The sequence below is a fragment of the Tetrao urogallus genome (genome assembly GCF_951394365.1).
Source record: "Tetrao urogallus genome assembly, chromosome: 8".
Taxonomy (NCBI): domain Eukaryota; kingdom Metazoa; phylum Chordata; class Aves; order Galliformes; family Phasianidae; genus Tetrao; species Tetrao urogallus.
Window position 1 is genome coordinate 18,306,629 of NC_136821.1, and position 20,141 is coordinate 18,326,769.

Sequence of the window (20,141 nt, forward strand, 5' to 3'; positions counted from 1 at the left end):
ATACATGTAAGGCAGTAATGATAAAATATTAGTGATTTTATATAAAAAAAACTTTAAACAGTTGTGTAAAGTCACAACCTATTCTTACCTGAATTTACCTAAAGCAAGACTGTTTTCATCTCAGCGTGCACTGAAATCTCCACAGTGGCAAAATATATACAGCATTGACAAAAAGTTATGGAATAGGAATATGATAAAATACATTTATTAAATTTATTCAGCAGCATTATTTTCCAGTAGTCTTTTCTAATGAAAGTACATTACAAAATAATTAGAAGCATTCTAATTAGAGATAGTATACGTTTTGAGAACTTAGACATAAAACAATCAAATAGTAGAAGTCTCAATGATTTTAATTTAGGAATTTTTAAATTATATGAGTAACTAGTTAGAAATGCTACATGTTCCTGTAGTGGTACTCAAAGTTTCCTCAAACTGTTCATGCTATGGAAACTACCATGGCTAATTAATAGAAAAACTGGTAAGACATACAGTATATGCTGATAGAAGGTTATGAAAATAAGCAGATTAACTACAAAGACTGCATTAGTAGAAATTGTTTCCCTTTCTATTAATGTCCACCTCTGGAAATAAATAGTCAATAAAATTAAATTTTCACATTAAAAAACCTGAATAATTTCTTAAATGAAGCAGTATCTTTTGTATTTTGCTGTTTAGAAATAAGCTTTTACAGAAATCTAGCTACTTCATTTAATAGTACAAATAACTTCCAGAGACTCCAGCTAAGAACAGAGCTATTCCACTGATGTACAGGAGAGAATCTCATTAAATTAAGCACTCGTGACACTAAAATCTAAATATATCAAATCTTTTAAAGAACGCTATTAATTGAATGGTTTTAATTGGATCCTAGTGGAAAAGTATGTCTAATGGACTGTTTTATCCCAGGCAGTTAAAACATAAGAACAACATTCTGCACAGATAGCTATTCAGCATAATGATGCTGCATTGACTTTTGTTTAACACAAGATAAACAGAGAGACTCATTTCTACATCCAGCAGATGATAAAAAATGGTGGTAAGGATGCCCAGAGCACCCGTAGAAGTTTTAAAAGGTACTGTTATAAATATACATGCAAAAGATCCTGTAAATCAGTAACTCACCTATACTCACCTTGTTGGTATTTTTAGCTTAAGCCCTTACTTAATGAATTTACCCCATCTTTATGCAACCAATTCCATACAGATTTCTACTAGCAAAAAAACAAGATAATCTTTGAAAAATTTACAAATTTACAATATATTTATAACATTACTTTCAGACAGGTTCAGTGCAAAGATATACATATAGTACACCATGATACTTGTTCATAAAAATAGTAATTGGCATTTGTCAAAAAACAAGGCATAGTTTCAACATACATCTCCAGCCGCTGACTAAAAGATGTATATATTTTTATAAAGCATTTGAATGTGAACCTTACTCTTCTGTTTATAAAAAATATATGTGCAAATGGATGTGTCTCATTTTCCCTGCACCAGTTACCTACTCATACAACAGAGTCCTCCTTAACAAGATTGGCGGTGTCTTTAAATGTATCCTCTGTTGCTGTATAAGCTAATGGCTGGTCTCTCTTCAGAGTAATCTTGGGAGGCAGTGAAGGAGAGGAAGGAGGGACATTTTCTGTGTCCTGTTGCTGTTCCTTGTCCATCTGAAACAATAATCATAAAATCCAGGTTTACATTCTAATATACAAAACATTCAACCTCAACTTTCAGAAATATTAACTAAATATACAAATATTTTACTAAGTGATATGTGAATTATGCAAATCACCCCCTAACAAAAGTCAAATACTAATTTCACCTCAGAAGGTTCTGCCGAGGAAATAACTACTTCAAACTTATTCTGCACACTGGGATTTCTGTTTTAATGGTTACTGTCAGTCCAGTAATAGCAATGGTTATGTGAGACTAACTTCACAAGTCCACACGTGCATACACGAATGTAGATTATACTGGCATCACCATTGTTTGCAAATTATTATGCTTATTACATTTGGGGAAATAAACCTCTGGTTTTCTCAATCTCTCACTTCATTCAGGCAAAAACTGTTACTACTGGCTCAAGTCAGTAGAACTCAAAGGCTTCATAACACACCATGGGAGAATTCCTCCAGCAAACATCATGCAGCATAACATCTTAAAAGAAAGGTCTCCTCTTACTACATGGATGGAAAAAAACCTAGGACTTTCATGTAAGCAGGCTGCAGCCTGCTTAACTATGTGCATGCTAAATCTAGGACTGAGAGGCACTAGACACTTTCATACCAGTTGTAGTATGGTATGACTCTGAGCTGTACAAGAATGCACCTGGGATCCAGGAGCAAGAGTTGGTCACCGTGCTTAGCTGGGAAAGCTGAGAGGCAAGCAATGCTGCTGTACAGCCTGAACTGGGTGTCTGCTGAGCACTCCATTCTGTACAAAATTCGGTAATTTTTCTCAAAACCATGTCAGATCCATCTTGACCTGAGCAGGAATTCATATGGCAGTTCACTTAGCAGTAAAATTTGTCCATATCCTTTATCCACTAAAAGTAAAAACTAAGTCCAGCAGTGCATTAGCTGAAAAATAGCATAATACAGTATTAAGCAATACCTCCGCGTATATTGGGTTTTCAAAATTAGTGTTTTGTTTCATTTTTCTCTTGAAGAAACTCCACTTTGATTCCTGAAACATACAAATTAATAAACCTTTAGACATTTTTCTCACCATTTCTCAGCAAAATACCAGCACAGTTGATGATTTTCACTGGGATTGACTGCTAACTTGGTAATTTCAACTGCATGTTCTCACGCTGCTATGTTGTAATTTTAATTAATTGCACTGCTTTAAATATTTTAATGCCTGTTCAAGTTTCAATGTTTTCTGGCCATCTTTAACATGACAAATCATAAACACAGGAAAAAAGGTGAATGATCTAGAACTCATCTTTTCCCTGCAGATGGGAGTGTGAGTCTTATTTATCTTGTCCTGACTGCATCAGAGACTCATCACAAAAACCACAAGAGGTCACAAAAAAGTATTTGAAATGGTCATTTATATCATAATTCAATACTCAGCTTCTACTTTCTCACTAGACAACTGGCCTCACTATATTATCCAACAGACATTTCTAGCAAAGGAAAATTAAAAAATTCAGTTTTTTATTATCAAATAATCAAAATAAACTTTTAGTCACACTGTACCTTCACGTTCCAGGCTACCTCTTTAAATGCTATGTCATGTTATTCAAATGATCTCTCAATTAGACTTCTTTGTCCTTTATTATTGATTACATTTTTCTACTTGAAAGAGCATCAAGACATCAAATAAAACGAGAGCTCCATTTTACAAGGCATCTCCTCAGAAAAGCGTGCATTTGAAATATGATAAAAGATAGGAATGGAAACAAAATGATCACATAATGTGTCCACTGTAACTCAACAGATACCAACAGATGAAGTAACTAAGGGATTCAGCTTTCTTCTCTGAAGGGTAACTGGCAGTATTCAAAACATCAGACCAGAAGGCAAGACTAAGTTAATTCATTAACTATCATTCCATGCACACCCCCAAAAAAGTTGAAGAGTCAAAAACTGTCTTGAAACAACACAAGAGAAATTACTGAAGGACGTGAAATTACAATATCAGGTTGATGGAAATGTCATTTCAAAGCTCAGAGGTGTTTTTTTAGTGCACAGCGTGTAAAGAACATGAAAACAAGACACCATCAGCTCATGCAGATGGATTTGAAAACATAAAAAAAAAATTTATCTTTCATGAATTCATAAGTAATCTAGATGAGATAATAAATGGATTTTGATCACTAAAATGTCCTGTAAGAACAGAAAGAACAAACGCTTTAAATATCATTTCTAGTAATTTTAAATATGGATAAAATTAATATTTTCCAAATGGTTACAATACACAATGAGTAAATGTCTTACTTCAACTTTCAGTACCAAAAAGAGCTGGGTTCTCCCCATTTCAAACAAAAACGTACTTTTCCTTATGTTTTCTTTTGGTGTGTTATAGAAAAAAAAATATTCCCTGATGTTTCTGTTGAGGTACAGCAGTTTTAATATAACTGTTAAACGAAGTCCCAAGTAAAATCTTGGTTATACTCATTTCTGCTGGGAAACAATGACAATTTGTAGCCTTACATTACAATTTTCTGACTAGTATCTGCCCTCAAAATGGAGCACAGCAGACAGTGAAAGAAAATCCTCCATCCCACTCTTGGTATCTTGGTGAGCCAGTCTGAGTTTTTAATCTCAACAGACCCCCACTGTGTGCCCATGGCCATTCTACACTTGCATTCCTTTCCTTTCACTTCCTGATCAGCTTGAAAATAATTTAAATAGTTATTTGCCTTTCTTACACTGCATATGCCAACTTGATGGCCCTACTTACATAGAACACAAACTATATTGCAGTTTCCCTCACAATTCAGTTCCTCTGATTTCAAGCACAAAGGAAAAAAGACATCTGTAGAACTACCTGAGCTGTGTCTGTATTTGGAGGCGGTTCTTTAGGCCTAGCGGATACTGCAGAGGCATACACAGGATTTTCAAAATTTTCATTTTCCACACTACCAGCTCCTGTAACCTGGAGGAGAAAAAGGCAATTCAACTTTCTTCAAAGAAAAGAAGGTTGTAAGAAAAATGGAAAGTGAAAGGCAAGCCTAGGTTTCTCTTACCTGCGTTGGTTGAATGACTGTAACTTCACTGGTTCCACCAGCTCCACTATCTCTGGTTGCATACATTGGATTTTCAAATGTGATTGGCTGTTTCCCTGACTCTACTGCAAAGTTTTCATTCTTCAGAGGAAGAAAAAGAAAAAAAAGAAAGAAAAAAAAAAGGCAGTAACTCCAGCACAGTGAATATCTCCGCACATCCACACTCCCACTTTATAGACTGATTTTTCATTTCAGAGAAAAATCCATGTTCACATAGGGTTAGACAAAATCTAGCATCTATTGAAAGCATAATGTGAAGTTTACTATAATTTTTTTTTTACTCTCTAACTTAGTAGCATAGACCACGCTGTGTTTCAGCATTACTCCAATTTCTAGCTGAAAAAAAATATATACAGTTGACTAATAGACTCAGAGTAGCTTATGATGGAGAAGGATGACTTCCATAAATCACAATTTCAGTAGGGAGGAATTATCAAAAATAAATATTTCATTTTAGAGGCTTCAGACTGACAACCAAACTATCAAGCAGCATCTGAATTGTAAAAGAATGGGATTAATTCATCTTAAAAGTATTTACCACCACACAGGCACAGTCACCCAGGGCTAGCCAGCCAAGCGCTAACAGGTGGAATGGTAACAAAAGCAGTACAAAATCCTAGCCAGGCTCAGTTAGCCTGCTACTTGTGACAGCCTCATCACAGGAATAACAGGAAAGAGAACGAGAAGAGTACTTCAGCAAATTCTTTAAACCTGCCTCATTTCCACAAGCAAATGCCCCATAGCAAAAAGTTTCACACCTGTGCTTTTTACCTCACAACTGCCTCTATCAATTTAGGCTAGCTTGGCTAAGAACAGTAACACTGAAAAACATTTCTCCAACATCCATTTATGCATAAGCGACGTTAAAAGTTCAGAAAATATATCCTATGATTCTTTGCTGCCATAAACCAAACTCTTTGAATTTCTTTCCTGGTAAAGCACTATTTTTTATTTTATTTTTTGCAAGCTTGAATTATATAAAGCGCATTAATAGCACTTAAGTAGAAATATTTTGTAGCCAGACCTGGATATTACAAGCAACATAAAAACTGCATTAGCTGGGCTTCAGCATATGTCAACATTAGGCTAGAAAATTGTAAAGCACCATGAAGCTTTTCCATACATGAAAAAGAAAACAAACAAATGATGTGATATTCAAGCCTAGAGCTATTTCCCTGTATTTACTGAAATGTTCACATGGTTATTTCATTACAAAAGCTGCCTAGTTCTAACAATCAGTGTGCTTCTTTGTCTGGAAAAAGGTCATATTATGAGCTTGTCTTCACTAGCTGTTTCGTTTCATTTTATTGTCAGTTATGTTTGAAACTTAACATTAAAAATTGAGGGAGTTTCCAATGCACACTTTGCAGCAAGCGCTTACTATTCAAACATGCTTGAAACTTGTTTAGTAGAAGGAAAAATCTTTTGAGCATTGTACATATTGTAGCAAACTGGGGAATATATTCTTCCATAGGAAAACTATACAGAACAGGAAACACAATGATATGTTATTTCTCAGATATGCATAACAGCATATGGATAAAGTAAGAGTTACACTCAATGATGTCCTCAAAACTTAAACCTGATTTGCTTGAACTCACTAAAATAAAAGACAGTCCAAGTATAAAATTGCTGTACTAAGTAGTATATTCTATGGTTAGTCCTGAGTTTCACCTATGAATTTTCCAACATACAATTAGAATTTGAAAACTACATATTTACCTGTTCTACAGAACATGAAGGCCCTCAAGAAATTCCTCCCTGCAATATTTTTATTTGTCTAATTCATTCACTGCATTCACTAAGAATAAGCTGAAATAGTAAAACAGGCATTTGACTTAATTCCTACTGTATAAATCTTGAGAAATGGCAGCCACGTTATTTTAAAGAACAATCTGTTTTCATTTTTAGTTTATAAAAATCTATTTCAGAAAATCTGTGTGTTCATTTTTCTTTTTGAGCACATTTATCATCTCACTATGTTTTTTACATAGAAGACTTCCCTCTGTCAGCTATAAATGACACTGAAAGGACACAATTAAAAGATATATATACTAAATCTTACCATTTGCATTGCTCTGTCTATAGCAGAGTCTCCTTCAAAAACAGAACCTCCAATGTCCATGTTTACATCTGCACCGGATCGGAAAGTTACCCCATTACCATTTTCAGCTGATTTTACAAGACTGCTTAAGCTACAAAAAAAAAAAAAAAAAATATATATATATATATATATATATATTATACAGAAAAAAAGTTTATAAAACAGTTTCTTTTAATTATTCTTCTAAGCATATCCATCACTTGGAATTTTTGCTGGCTATAAGCAAGCTAATGAGACCATTTATACGTCTGCATTAGTTCAGTAGTTTTTCTAACCCGTTACCCTATTCAGAATGATCACACATCTTCACACGTGCCTATGTAGACACCAAACAGGCTCAAGAAGTTACATTTTGACTACTCTTACTTCACTGTTCTTTTACAGACAAATGTATAAATTAATTCCAAAGTTCAAACTAATAGAAACTGATTAAAAAAAAATGAAGCTGCAATGGCATAAAAATTTGTGGATATAATTCCAGATATCATGAAGATACCTATAGGACTGTAAATGCAAATATTCATTCTCCATATAGGTTTACAGAGGCCACAAGAACACACTAAGTTTGCATAAGAAATACTGGAAATGGAGCCGGTGTTCTGTGTGTATGCTGTATTTATAGGAAATACCTAATACAATTTTTAAAAGCTTAAGTCTAGGATTCTCATACAAGGACAAATCCTGAGTTAGGGGTAACAGCTATAGCCTGAGTAAACTCTGCAGTTAACATAACCACTTAATGAGGAACTTAACAATGGTTGCACAATGGTATATTTGCAAGAGAAATGAAAACTCAATCTAACCTCACAGACAAAAAAAAAAAAACAAACCACAAAACAAACGAACTCTCCATTTCACATATATGAGAAGTATAGCTGAAAAGTGATGAGAAAATTTCCTTTCAACAAAGCAGGAAGCAGGGAATTTCACTGTGTAGTTTAAAGACATCTCACAAACTCTTCGTCCTACAGGGTTAATTTGCATCAAAATTTTGCCTCAATTTAACTACAGGAATTCATAAATAAATTTAACTTGTTCAGTACACTTAGTGCAGTATATAGAACTGCATTGAAGAAGCAGTTATAACTACATCTGCATTCCTCATTACAATAATGTTATCACTCTGATTTAAGAGTTACTACAGTGAAACCTATGCAAAGATGTAGCTTAATACCTTTAAAGACACCTAATTAGCTTAAAGCTGAATACAAATACATCTTTTTTAACAAAATTTTTATTTGAAGCCATTACAAATCATTTTAGTTCATCTTCCTTCAATTTAAAACATCAAATATTTTTAAATTACATTTCACAAGGCTGGTTTTCACTGCATACTGAGACTGTCAGGACAGTAAGAGCCTACAAAATGCACAGATATCACATGCCCTGAAAACAAAGGTTCTTTGCAACTTCCCCATGTTTTCAAACAGTTGCAGAACTCCACTATCACTAATTCAGAATGTAGAAGAGTTTGACAACAGTTCTTTGTCTGCTGCTTGGAGTAAAAAATTCAATGAAGCTGCCACAAAACTGCTGATGCCTTATTCCAGTGAAACAGGCACATGGCAAACAAACTAGATTTTTCAGAAATATTTGCGCACAAATACATTCTCGGTGCTCAGTCATAAAAGTCTTTGAAACATACCTTGGTAGTTTGGGAAGTGCTGGTAAAATGTTGCCTGTCCGTCTGTAGTTAAAGAAGCCTCCAACTGCTAACACTCCAATTATTATGATTAGTATGACTGTCAACAGCACTGCTACTGCTGCTATCAAAGACAGAAAAATGAGCAAACATTCAAGCAACAAAGCTGCACATACAAAAGAGCCCAGTGAACTAACTATAAGCCTATCCTTCCACAGCTATGACTGTGAGATATTACATATTCCTTAACTCAAAACATTAAGTGTAATATATAATTGAAGCTTACTTGTTCCAGGAGGAACTCCTTTTGACAATCCTATTTCACAGTAATCTCCAGTGTAGCCATAAGAGCATCTGAAAACACAAGTAGAACAGCTGATGATTACTTGGTACAGAACCTCAGTTTCATTATTATATTCTTTAATATATATCCACTTGTCATAAATTAACTCTGTGCTTAGTAACGTTTCACTGACTGTAAAGATGGTACGTTTGCTTAGAATAAAAAGTGGAAATAAAATCTGCTGAGTCAGAGAACTACAATCCCTGAAGCCAAATGATTTAGTTTCATTGGAACACTGGTGGCACCTAGTGGCTGTTTCAAGTTGTATTTACAGAGCCTTACTTCTCCATTAACATTTTTTGGCATAACTTTTACTAGCCTTCATAGCAGTCTGCCTTTCTGATGTTTTTCCCAAACAGATGCAATTTTACATTGCTTGTTTACTGATATTTTTACACTTACATGTTTTTCTGTGATTGTTACAAACATGCTATTGCCAAAGCATGATATTTACTGAAGCAGTTCCAGAACATTTAAAAGCTTTGAATTGATTGTGCATGACTAAATGAACAAAATCTGACCCTAAGCTACCGTAACAACCTACTCACTTGCATTTTGGAAGACCACTTTCATCTATATAGCACGTTCCTCCATACATGCACCTGCACGCTGGTGGCATTGTGGGAGGGGATTCAATAGCTGCAAGAATTGAAAGCCAGATGTGTTATCAGAACACCTTCAGCAAAATAAGTAATAAGCATAAGGCACTTTATTTATACAGAACTTATGTATACAAACTTTTAGGATACTTTTCAGCAGCTTTGTTTTTTTGTTTGTTTGTTTTTTTACGTCTGCCAAATATATTTATTTTAATTGAAGCAAAAACTGTTATCAGAAAATAAGGGTTGATAATATAAGTGCACAAAAACAACTCAGAAGTTGTATGTCTCATTGCTTTTGTTTGCTGGATCAATGCAGACCATTATCTTTCAAGGCTCTCTATTCAGAAAGTTGCAATACTTCACCTCCTCTGCAAAGCCTTTGATCCAAGAAGCTGGAAGTTATACAGAGAGCTAGCAACCTGCCACGTACTTATTTATTCAGAAAACCAGTGGATGGAAGCACATTCACAGCAACTAATAGCAAATGCAATCAACAGTGTTACTTGTTCTAATCTGAAGGTGCATCGTATGCTTTCATTCACTATTACATCAACTTACTAGCTCTTCTCTGCAGCTTGCATTTTGTGGCAACAAAACAGCATCACTAATTATTAAGAAAATGCAAGTAAGAGGAAAGGCTGTGTAAAAGCAAAAAGAGAGAATGGGAAAAGATCCCAGATGTTATAAGCTCAACTGATTAGAGAGATGTTGCAAGGACAAGGACATTTTAGCCACCATTCACGCCATTTTAAGCTGAGAGTGCTAAAAGAAAGAGAAATCCTTCAGCAGTATGCTTTCTTTTTGGGAAAGGCAGAGTAATTCTACCTTATTGGTGCTTTTGGATGTATTATGGGGGGCTCTGCTGCTCTGTAACCACCAAGCACTAACCTGTAGTGCTTAAAAGGCTGTCCAGTATATGATGATCTGTAAGTTATCTCTGTTCATACTGTGGGTCCTCTAAGCTTTGTTTCCAGTGTCTAACACATTCTATTATATTGATCATGCAATAGCTTTGTACAGAATTATAAACACAAGTCATTTTATTTAATCAGTTTGCCAGAAATTCTCTAGTTCTGAAATCAATGCATTTGTATTGATATGTATTTTAAAATTGATGTATGTATTTTAAAATTTTTAAAAGATTTAGAAACTGCGAGTAATTTTGCAGCTAAGTCTGGACTGGACATTTGAGTGGTATTTCTATATCTATTTTATAAGCCACAAAGACAAAGAGTACACATGAAGTATCCATGAAGTATACTAGCTGACCACAAAACACAGCTGAGAATAAAAGCCATATTTCCTGACTTAAAACCATCTACTCTGTCATCCCTCTAAATTTCTAATTCAGTAACGCATTACTGTATTCTTAAAGCAAAACTTCCTTTGCTTTTATTTTCAGTTTCACAAATTATTTTACCCGCATCACACTCTGTGCTGCTGCCTTCTACAAACCGAGTCCCTTGAGGACAAGCACAGGTGTATCCTCCTGGTCTCAACAAGCAGAGATGGCTGCAGACATCTTTACAAGGATTAGGCACTGAAAGATAAAAAAATGTGGTAGAGGCAGCTGAAGAAAAGTTCAGCAGCTCAGGCATATCTCAGTTACTGAAATAAAGCAGGGTATTGCATAGTCAGTAGTGTATCATCAATATCACATACCAGAAATCAAAACACGTCTAAATCCAGGTTGTTGTTTTTTGGATTTTTTTTTTTTAAAACAACTGATGCCCAAACACTGCATTTCTACCAAAGCCTTCTGTCTGCCTTTTCTTACATTCTTCCTAAGTAAGAGACCACAGTTGCTGGAAGCCAGTACAGAAGTGAAGAAACAGAACATTTCTGAGCAACAGGAAGCCTTTTGTTTCTGAAAGCTAAAACATCTTGTAAGAGGTGCAATGCTGGATGTTCTTCTGGATATCTCTCCCCTGTGATTACTCCAGACATGTCATAGTTAAAACATCCCCCTAAGGGCAATAGTAAGTGGCCAATACTTGTATATTACAGGGATAAGTTCATATTGTTGAGTGTCATATCAGACAGTTCCAAGATGGAGATAAGAATGGAAAGACATGGCCATGATCTATTACTAATTGACTCTGAAGAGCAGTGTATGCTATTCCACTGCTGATTTCATTTTATGTACAAAATACTTACCAGACTCTCATTTTTTTGTTTTCAGAAATAAAATCACAAGCTGACTGACATGATATCAGAAGGTTACTAAGCTCTTTGAGAACAATGATACCAACTTCAATCTCACAGAAATGAAGGGCTTATCCAGGATGCCGATTACCTACCTGACTGATTGTATCTATGCTGGTGATAGATGCGCACTTGAGTAAGCCATGGATTTACAGTCAGAACTTTTACTTTTTCTCCATTTCCAAATTTATCTTTTTTCCAGACTTCTCCTCGTTCTTTAGCTATCCAATATAAATGGCCTTCAAAGACATCAAGGCTGTATGGACTGCCTACTTCTCAAAAGAACCAAACAGTATACTGTCAGCAAGCAAATCTCTACCAAAAACAATACAACTGCTATTATTCAACTAAACACATCATTTAATCCTTTCACTTCAAGACATTCATAGCAGAAGATAAATATCATCACATGACTGACCACCTCATAACACTGGTGTCTGCAAACTGCTTAATAATATACCTTAAAAGAGCAAGAAACTCATTTTCTATATTGTCCCTAAGTTGGTCATGTACTCTTGGAGAACCTGGTTCCCAGGTATTGTGAACTTTGAACCTGGTATGCTACATATCCCTGTATAATGGAGGTGAAAATGCTACCTAGACTTGTTATTTGAAATGCTCTTGAAAATCTAGCATACACGTATGAACAAAGTGCTTGTTAAGCACACGTCTTGGTTACTATTGTGTGAGTTCCACAATAAATTCTTACCTCCGTGTAATACTATGGTTCTGTCTGTCCCGTCATGTCTCATAGATTCAATAATATTTTCTTTGGAGTCACTCCAATAGATCCTGTCATTGTTCAAATAATCAATAGAAAGACCTGTTGGCCAGCCAAGGTCTTCAGAGACCAAAGTTTGTCTTTGTTGTCCATCCATCCAGGCACATTCAATCTTGGGCTGCCTTCCCCAGTCAGTCCAGTACATGAGCCTGAAAGAACACAACCAGAATTCAGTATAGTACAGAATTTGCCACAGTCAAACAATAGAGTTTAAATGAACAGGTCAGTCATGAAATATAAAGCCGCTCAGAAGCAGGCTATGTTTTGCAGCTGCGATTAGTAAAGTCACACCAAGTTCATAGAATAAGCATGTTACAAGTACAGAAGATAAAGATGTTTGCACCTCATGTACTGATTTGGAGAGAAGTGGTTTCAGTGACAATTTTTTATTCTCAACGGAAGAAAAATGAGTGAATATGTGAGCACTCATCATTCGAGATAAAGCTACAGAGTCCAAAAATGACTTCGAGGAAATGTGCTGCTTTACTTCAGCTTAGAAGCACACAGCACAATGTTCTATGATCCATCATCGAATACAAAATGCCCCAAGCACTGCTGTTTAACACTCTCAAGCATTTACATTGTTTTTCACTGAAAGACGATATTTCCCCACTACTTGAAGTTAGTAAAAAGAGAAAAAAAATGTCAGCAGTAACACAGAAATTTATACAGAAATGTGGTGAGCACACAGCATTATAAAAAGGAAATTTTTATTTGACCTGCCTGCTGTCATCACCAATCTAATCCTAAAATGTATTTCCATGGATATAAATTTCCTAACATTAATAAAAAGAAAAACCTGAATTTAATCAGCAAAATATACCCTTAAGTCTTTCCTATAAAGTTCATCACTGTGATTTTTCATGTTGTTGTTGTTGTTGTTGTTTTTTTCACTGAGTGATATTGAAAATAACTCTGAGAAGTCCTGTAGTAACTTACCCACGTTTTGGATTGACAGCAATAGCTGCTGGTTGATCCAGTAGAGAAAAAATAAGCCATTTTCTGTACCGTCCATCTAATTTTGCCACCTCTATTCGATTGGTCCCTGCATCAGTCCAGTAAAGATGTCTAAAATACAGAAATCAAAACATTTCAAAAGTAAATGGCTTATACTTGAGAGAGAAATAATTTAAAAAAAATAAATAAAATTTAAAGCTACATCAAAATTGAACAAAATTAGTAAAATGAAACTGTATGGATTACATCTGAAAATTTTCACCATCAACATGAACTTTTTGACACCATCAACATCAGAGTTAAACTTACAAAAGTTATGCCCAACTTTCTTTCAATTTTTCTCCAAAGGAGAAAAAAATTAGGAGTGATCTCATCATTTCTGAAATTAAGTAAAAAAAAAAAAAAAAAAAAAAAAAATTTGCCATATTTTAGCCTGAGGAACAATCACAACCGAAAAGGATGGGAAAAAACATCTTTCTTTCAGGCACAATTACAGAAACAATCATTTTCTGAGAACACATGTATAATCATCAGATTATACAGCATTGCTTTGGGACTAGCTGAGATAGCACAAGGGCAGTAAGAAATGAGAAAAGAGAAAAGTAACTCTATTACAGATTGGGAAGATCTCCTTTCAACAGTAGTGAAAACTTGTTTTCAAGTTTACCTGAGTCCTCAAAAAAGATTTCATCTCTCACGAAGGCTGGCATATTATCGCTAACTGACACACAACTGATCTGCCACTTGTGGAACAATGCAAGTTTCCTGAGAATACCTGGTGCCATCCTCAACATGTATTTCATCTATTAACCTGCTGTCTGGGCAAGGAAAGCTTACTATATGCCTTTGGACTACTTTCAAACCAAATATCTTGAAAGAGAGAGAATTCATAAGAAAAATAAAAAGTGGATTTTGCACTTCCTGCCAGATCCTTAACATAGTAAGTGTACAACATTTTGCTAGCTTTTCAGTACACTCACCTTCCAACCCAGTCAACAGCTAAGCCATCAGGATTAACTATGTATCTGAGATTCAAGTCAACTTCTTTTGTAGGATTGTTTCTACTGCTGTCAAAGGTGGGCAGATAAGCACGTTTGATGGCTCCAAACTGAGAACCCTGTGCCAGAATGCTGAAGTATACAACACCTTAACAACACAACAACAAAAAAAGATATTTTTTAATGTCTAGTTATTCCACATTTTTTGAAAATTCTTATTTTTCAGGGCTCTTATGTCAAGATACTATTTCCAATTTTTTACTCATAAGAATGCAGAATTTTTTGTTCAACTAAACCACATACATTGTGGTAGTGGTCAAACTGTTATCATAGTTGATACGCACACCTGAAATCATCTTGACATAGATTATAAAGAAATGCATACCACAGTTTTCAAGAGTATAGGACCTTAACTCTGAACCTTATTCAAAGGATACTGACTAGTTTAATTCAGTTTTCACAGGACTTGAATCAGGTTTGGGGACCAACAGAAGCCCCAGAAGAAAGGGACTTGTTCATAGCAATCCTCTACTAATGCATAATTGTAAAAAGCAACAATTCCACAGCTGAATTCATACCAAAACAAGAGGAAAATAGAACAAAAACTATATAAGATCAAAGTAAAGCATTAAAAGGAACTACACTGATGTTGAAGAACAAGGAGAGGGGATGGGCATATTCAAACAAGATCTGTCCAATTAGTTAACCCAGTTTGATTTTGATTTCCAACATAAATTATATACCTATGACATAGAAATATGTCTTTTTCAACTAGCCACTGCATGACTGAGTACTAATTTTCTACACATACTCACTTAGGCCTACCCCTTCAGGGTCCCAATCATAATCCAGAGCTTGGATGCGCTCCTGGTTATCAATATAGTCAGAGTACTGTTCTGAAGAGATATTGTATCTTCGAATGCGCACATTATCTGGCAGCAGCAACAATGGAGGATTACCTAGACAAATGATAATTATTTTTTAATATATTTTTATTAATTAATGATGACAACTCATTTTTCTTGTATGCATTTATTTTTAGGGAAAAAAAAGAATGAAATTCACTTACAGTCAAAACTGAACTGGAGTTTTAACAATTTGTCTGAATAAGAAAGTAGAAGGGACACAGTTCTGCTTCTAAAGCTTCAGAGCTTTCAAATTACTTGGCTTTGCAAAATTAATTAAAAATTCTGGACGTACTTATCACTGAGCAGAGTATTACCCTTTTCACCATAGACTTTGCACAGACATAATCACTAAGGAAGAAGTCCTAACAAATTGTTAAACATCACAACATTGGCATGTCTGAGATGTGACCTCATATCTCAAAAGTGAAATGCAGGTATACACCACACAGCTCAGATACTACCACCCCGCAGAATGGGAAACAATTTTGGTAACTACTAATAAATACTCTCCTATGTGGCCACAGGTTAATTTGGGTTTAGCTTCAATACTCCACAGGGGTATGAGTCCCATCTGGCTCACTGTGCTTCTGAGAAAAATTTTTTTAATGACAGTGTCCAGCTGGGAGTCACGGACTTGGATCTTAGGCCTTATTCTGGAAAATTCCTCCTATGTTAATCACATCTACATAGTAGAACTTCAGGCACAAGTGATTTTATAATGTTACCAACTACAATCATATTATCTTCTGTCACTGAGCCCTGAAAATTTCCAGATTTGTCAGATGTCTAGATGCTTCTTCCTATGGAAAAGGTATTTCAAGAACTAGATTTCAGATACTAGCACATACAGAGGCTATCAAGCAAAAAATCATATCACAGAATCATAGAATAGACTGGATTGGAAAAGACCTCACAGATCATCTAGTCTCAACACTCCTGCTGTGGGCACGGTAGCCAACCTCTAAGACCAGCTTGCCCAAAGCCACATCCAGCCTGGCCTTGAATGCATCCGAAGATGGGGCATCCACAACATCTCTGGGCAACATGTCGCAGTGTGTCACCACCGAGTGAAAACTTTTAATACCTTACCTAAACCTCTCCTGTCTCAGTTTAAAACCATTCCCCCTTGCCCTATCACTATCCATCCACGTAAACAATCATTCCCCCTCCTGTTTATACGCTCCCCTTCAGGCACTGGAAGGACACAATGAGGTCTCCCTTGAGCCTTCTCTTCTCCAAGCTAAAAAAGCCCAGTTCCTTCAACCTTTCTTCACAGAAGAGGTCATCCTCTACGTCATCTGCTATATGCTACACTGTAAGTAATTATCTAAATATAAAATTGTTTCAGTATTTTATGTAATACTAATGTGCTATCAGTTTATTTCTTTTTTTTTCCTACAGCTCTGTACTACTGTTCTATTATTATTATCTGCTGCTCCAACTCTCTATATGTTCTTGCTCTTTATAGGTAGCAATCAATCTTGCTGTTGCTTAACATACCATTAGCTGCACACTGTTTCCCTTGCTGATCACCTACTGACTTGAAGCCATCTGCACAAAAACATTCATAGCTTCCTTTGGAATTTCTGCAGTCCTGGGTGCACGTTCCAAAGATCTCGCATTCATTGATATCTGTAAAGAGAAGGTATATGGAGTTTAATCTCCTTCTTCCACAACTTGGTCAACCATCTTTACTCTATGACGCTGTAGGTATAGCCTTTACCCATACACTCTAAAAGATCAATGACCTAATAAATCTTTAATCTCAATAACATCAATATCAGTTATCTAAAAGAACTCCAGCTCCTGCTTATCAGATTACTTTTCAGAGGCACGTTTTTGATCACATATTTTTCTGTTAAATCTGCCTCATCTTTTGTCTTTCTTTGGTGAACTACAATGAGATGCGAGAGCAAAACCCTGTAGAAATGGTGAAGCAAAAAAGACTTCATCCCTAAGAAACTGTATCAGCAGGAAGGATCAGGAAGAATGGCCTTGTACCATATTTAATAAAACTATTCAAATCATCCATCAGATCTGGGATCAACAAACAAGAAGCAATCACATCAGAACATACTGAAATGGTAAACATGAAGGTACTATGTTGCATGACCACCAACGACAGCCTTTGGGTAAACTCCTCATAATATTTTATCTACATATAATCAAGGCAAAAAAACAGCACAAGTCTTTACTGAGAACAGTACAAAATGAGAATCATAGCCTCCAGTAAGTTTTCTTTCAGTAAGGAAAAATAAAAGCAAAATTTCTGTTCCTAAGTTTGCAAAAATACAACTAAACGTATACACAAAAAACCAAAAACGTAGACATACAAAATAAAAATAAAATAAAAGACTAGAACAAATCTGAACTGTGGAACAAGCCTTTGTTGAATGACCTGCATGTTAGCGAACATGTTTAAGCAGCAAAATGGTTTAAGAAGCATCTGGTAAATGTACAAACATCCTGTTATAATGCAAGAATAAGTAGCCATATAGAACGATGAAGTGATAGGTCATTGAACACTTGTCAGGGAGAAGATGTTTAGAAGACTGAAAATACCATCACAGGAGTTTCGGTTATTTTCACTGGCCTTGTAACCTGGCCTACAAGAACAGATAAAGCCTCCTTCACTCAAGTTGGTACAGTTATGTTCACAGATATTTTCTGCACAAGTTCGTTCTGTTCCAGGATCTGAAAATAACAAATTAAACATTTATAACCATAAAAATGAAGTGATAAGAAAGTCATAATTTTGATCATTGTCTATATGAGAGCTATTTTCAATGGTAGTATTATTTTCCTAAGCAAAATCCAATTAATGTGAACATCTTATCTCTAAGGCATAAGTAACTTACAGCCCACAGCAAGCACCAGTCAAGAGTCAACTAAGAATAGTTTCACCTGTAGAAGCAGGTGATCAGGGTCAGGATAATAGCCATAATCAAAAGTATAGCTCCTCAAAAGTATCTGCAGCAACTGCAGAATCTATTTAACATACTTGACTAGCTCCTAGCTTGGCCAATCTGCCTCCTTCTTATCTATTCTTTCCTTATCATCTAAGCAAAAAGTGTTCTTAATTGCTATCATACATGGCACAGACAGCTTGCTCACCCAGTACCTCATTTAAAGCCTTCTGAAGTCAATATAGGTCACTGCATAAAATGCACTACCCTTTGAGACATGCCTATAATGGAAAAGGCAAGTGAAGTATGATAGATAATATGTGACAGATAGAATATTGTATTCTTCTCAGAGTACATACAGAATTAAATTGATTTTTACGTACTTCACATACATACAAAGTTCTTTCCTATTCATTGTATGTAAGTAGGAAAGAAGCACATGTTTATTGACAGAGCGTATGAAAAGATACTAAGACATCACATTAAGCTCATTATCTCACTTGTAACATACATACACATCCCAGTGCTAATATAAACATCTCAATTCAATATATATGTAGAAACAGACAAAAACCTTTTCTCTCAACATCTCAGGTTTTTGATGTTGGGAAGGTTACAAATATTAACATCTGACCTGCATTTGCATCTATCCACAAATGCAGAATGCCGAATGTTAGGATATGTCTTTGATTTTCACTGTTTCACATTATTTTTGTATTTTTATATTTTCATCAATCATCACTGCACTGGGTTTTATTACCTAAAGACAACTCGGAATGTATGTGAAACAGAGAAATCAGCACTGAATTCCTTAAGCTTTCCCTGAAAGAAGTTAAAAAATGATATTGCCATGGCTAATCAGATTAAACCCCTCACAGGCTAATTAAACATTAACAATTCCTAGTATTCTATCCAAGAAATATGTACTGTTCCTGAAATGTTTATTTTAATAGCATTGAAATTTTGTGTTCTATTATTACTTACTGCAGCCCATTTCATCAAAATGGTCTCCACAGTCATCATAATTGTCACAGACATAATGTAGAGGAATACAATTTCCATTACTACACTTGAATTCTTCAGTTGTACAAGGTCTTGGAGTTGGTTCTCTACCTACAGTTGAAAAGATAAGCAGTCTTGTATCACAAGTTCAGTTACACAGACAGCGCTATTACAAATTTTTAATGAGGAAGGCTGATGCAATCTGGTAAAATAATGACTAGAGTGACACTGAAAGTCTGTAGTAGAGCTAATTAGGGCATTCTGACCTCTAGTCACACCTCAGTGAACTGAAAGATGCCCTTTATCTTATGAAGGCAAAAGGTAGATTCTTCCTGTTAATAGCTAATTTATTTTTTTTAATAGTGCAAACCTATTAATACCCTTTAACTCTTTATATACCTACTACAGACTTCAAGAGGTTGAGATACTAGTACTATTAACTTGACTATTAACTATTGCACAATAGCAATAACAAGTAAGCTGGCTTATTTTGGTTGCTCAATAAACAACAAAAAACACGATTACACTTCATAATACAAAGATCAGCACAGTCAATATGAATTACATAAAACATCTGAGGGCAAAACCCTACTGAACATTAACAGATCTTCTGTAGGATTAGGCCTTAAATACCAAAATTTACTGTTTACATAACTGTGCTATAAATTCAGAAGTCCCCACTTATCTATTTAAAGAACTCTCATTTATCCATCACATTCTTATCTCATAATACAACCAAATTTTTTCTTCTTATTTTAAAAGGACTTTATCGTAAATAAATTTAGTAAAGTTCATAATAAAGTTTTATTTCAAAAACCATACTCTGTACATATAAGGCAAACCACTGTTTATTTTTGCAACTTATACGGAGAGCTGTGAATACAGTACCAATAATAACAGTTCAAATTATTTCATATTTAAGAACCAGTATTCATATACTTATGCTTGGTTT

General features: G+C 35.1%; 1 protein-coding gene across 1 annotated transcript in view; it reads right to left on the minus strand.

The window, feature by feature from the left end:
* Nucleotides 1–1,511: 1,511 nt before the first annotated feature.
* The window catches only part of LRP2 (LDL receptor related protein 2), a gene marked incomplete at both ends in the record, with an annotated part of 108,012 nt that continues 89,382 nt past the window's right edge, over nt 1,512–20,141 (minus strand). Inside the window, 17 exon segments of the mRNA XM_079538982.1 lie at nt 1,512–1,673; nt 2,620–2,691; nt 4,504–4,611; nt 4,703–4,822; nt 6,807–6,936; nt 8,491–8,611; nt 8,774–8,841; nt 9,379–9,469; nt 10,853–10,972; nt 11,733–11,909; nt 12,347–12,567; nt 13,358–13,486; nt 14,356–14,521; nt 15,189–15,332; nt 16,782–16,913; nt 17,844–17,975; nt 19,172–19,296. Coding sequence (XP_079395108.1) covers nt 1,512–1,673; nt 2,620–2,691; nt 4,504–4,611; nt 4,703–4,822; nt 6,807–6,936; nt 8,491–8,611; nt 8,774–8,841; nt 9,379–9,469; nt 10,853–10,972; nt 11,733–11,909; nt 12,347–12,567; nt 13,358–13,486; nt 14,356–14,521; nt 15,189–15,332; nt 16,782–16,913; nt 17,844–17,975; nt 19,172–19,296 — 2,218 coding nt within the window.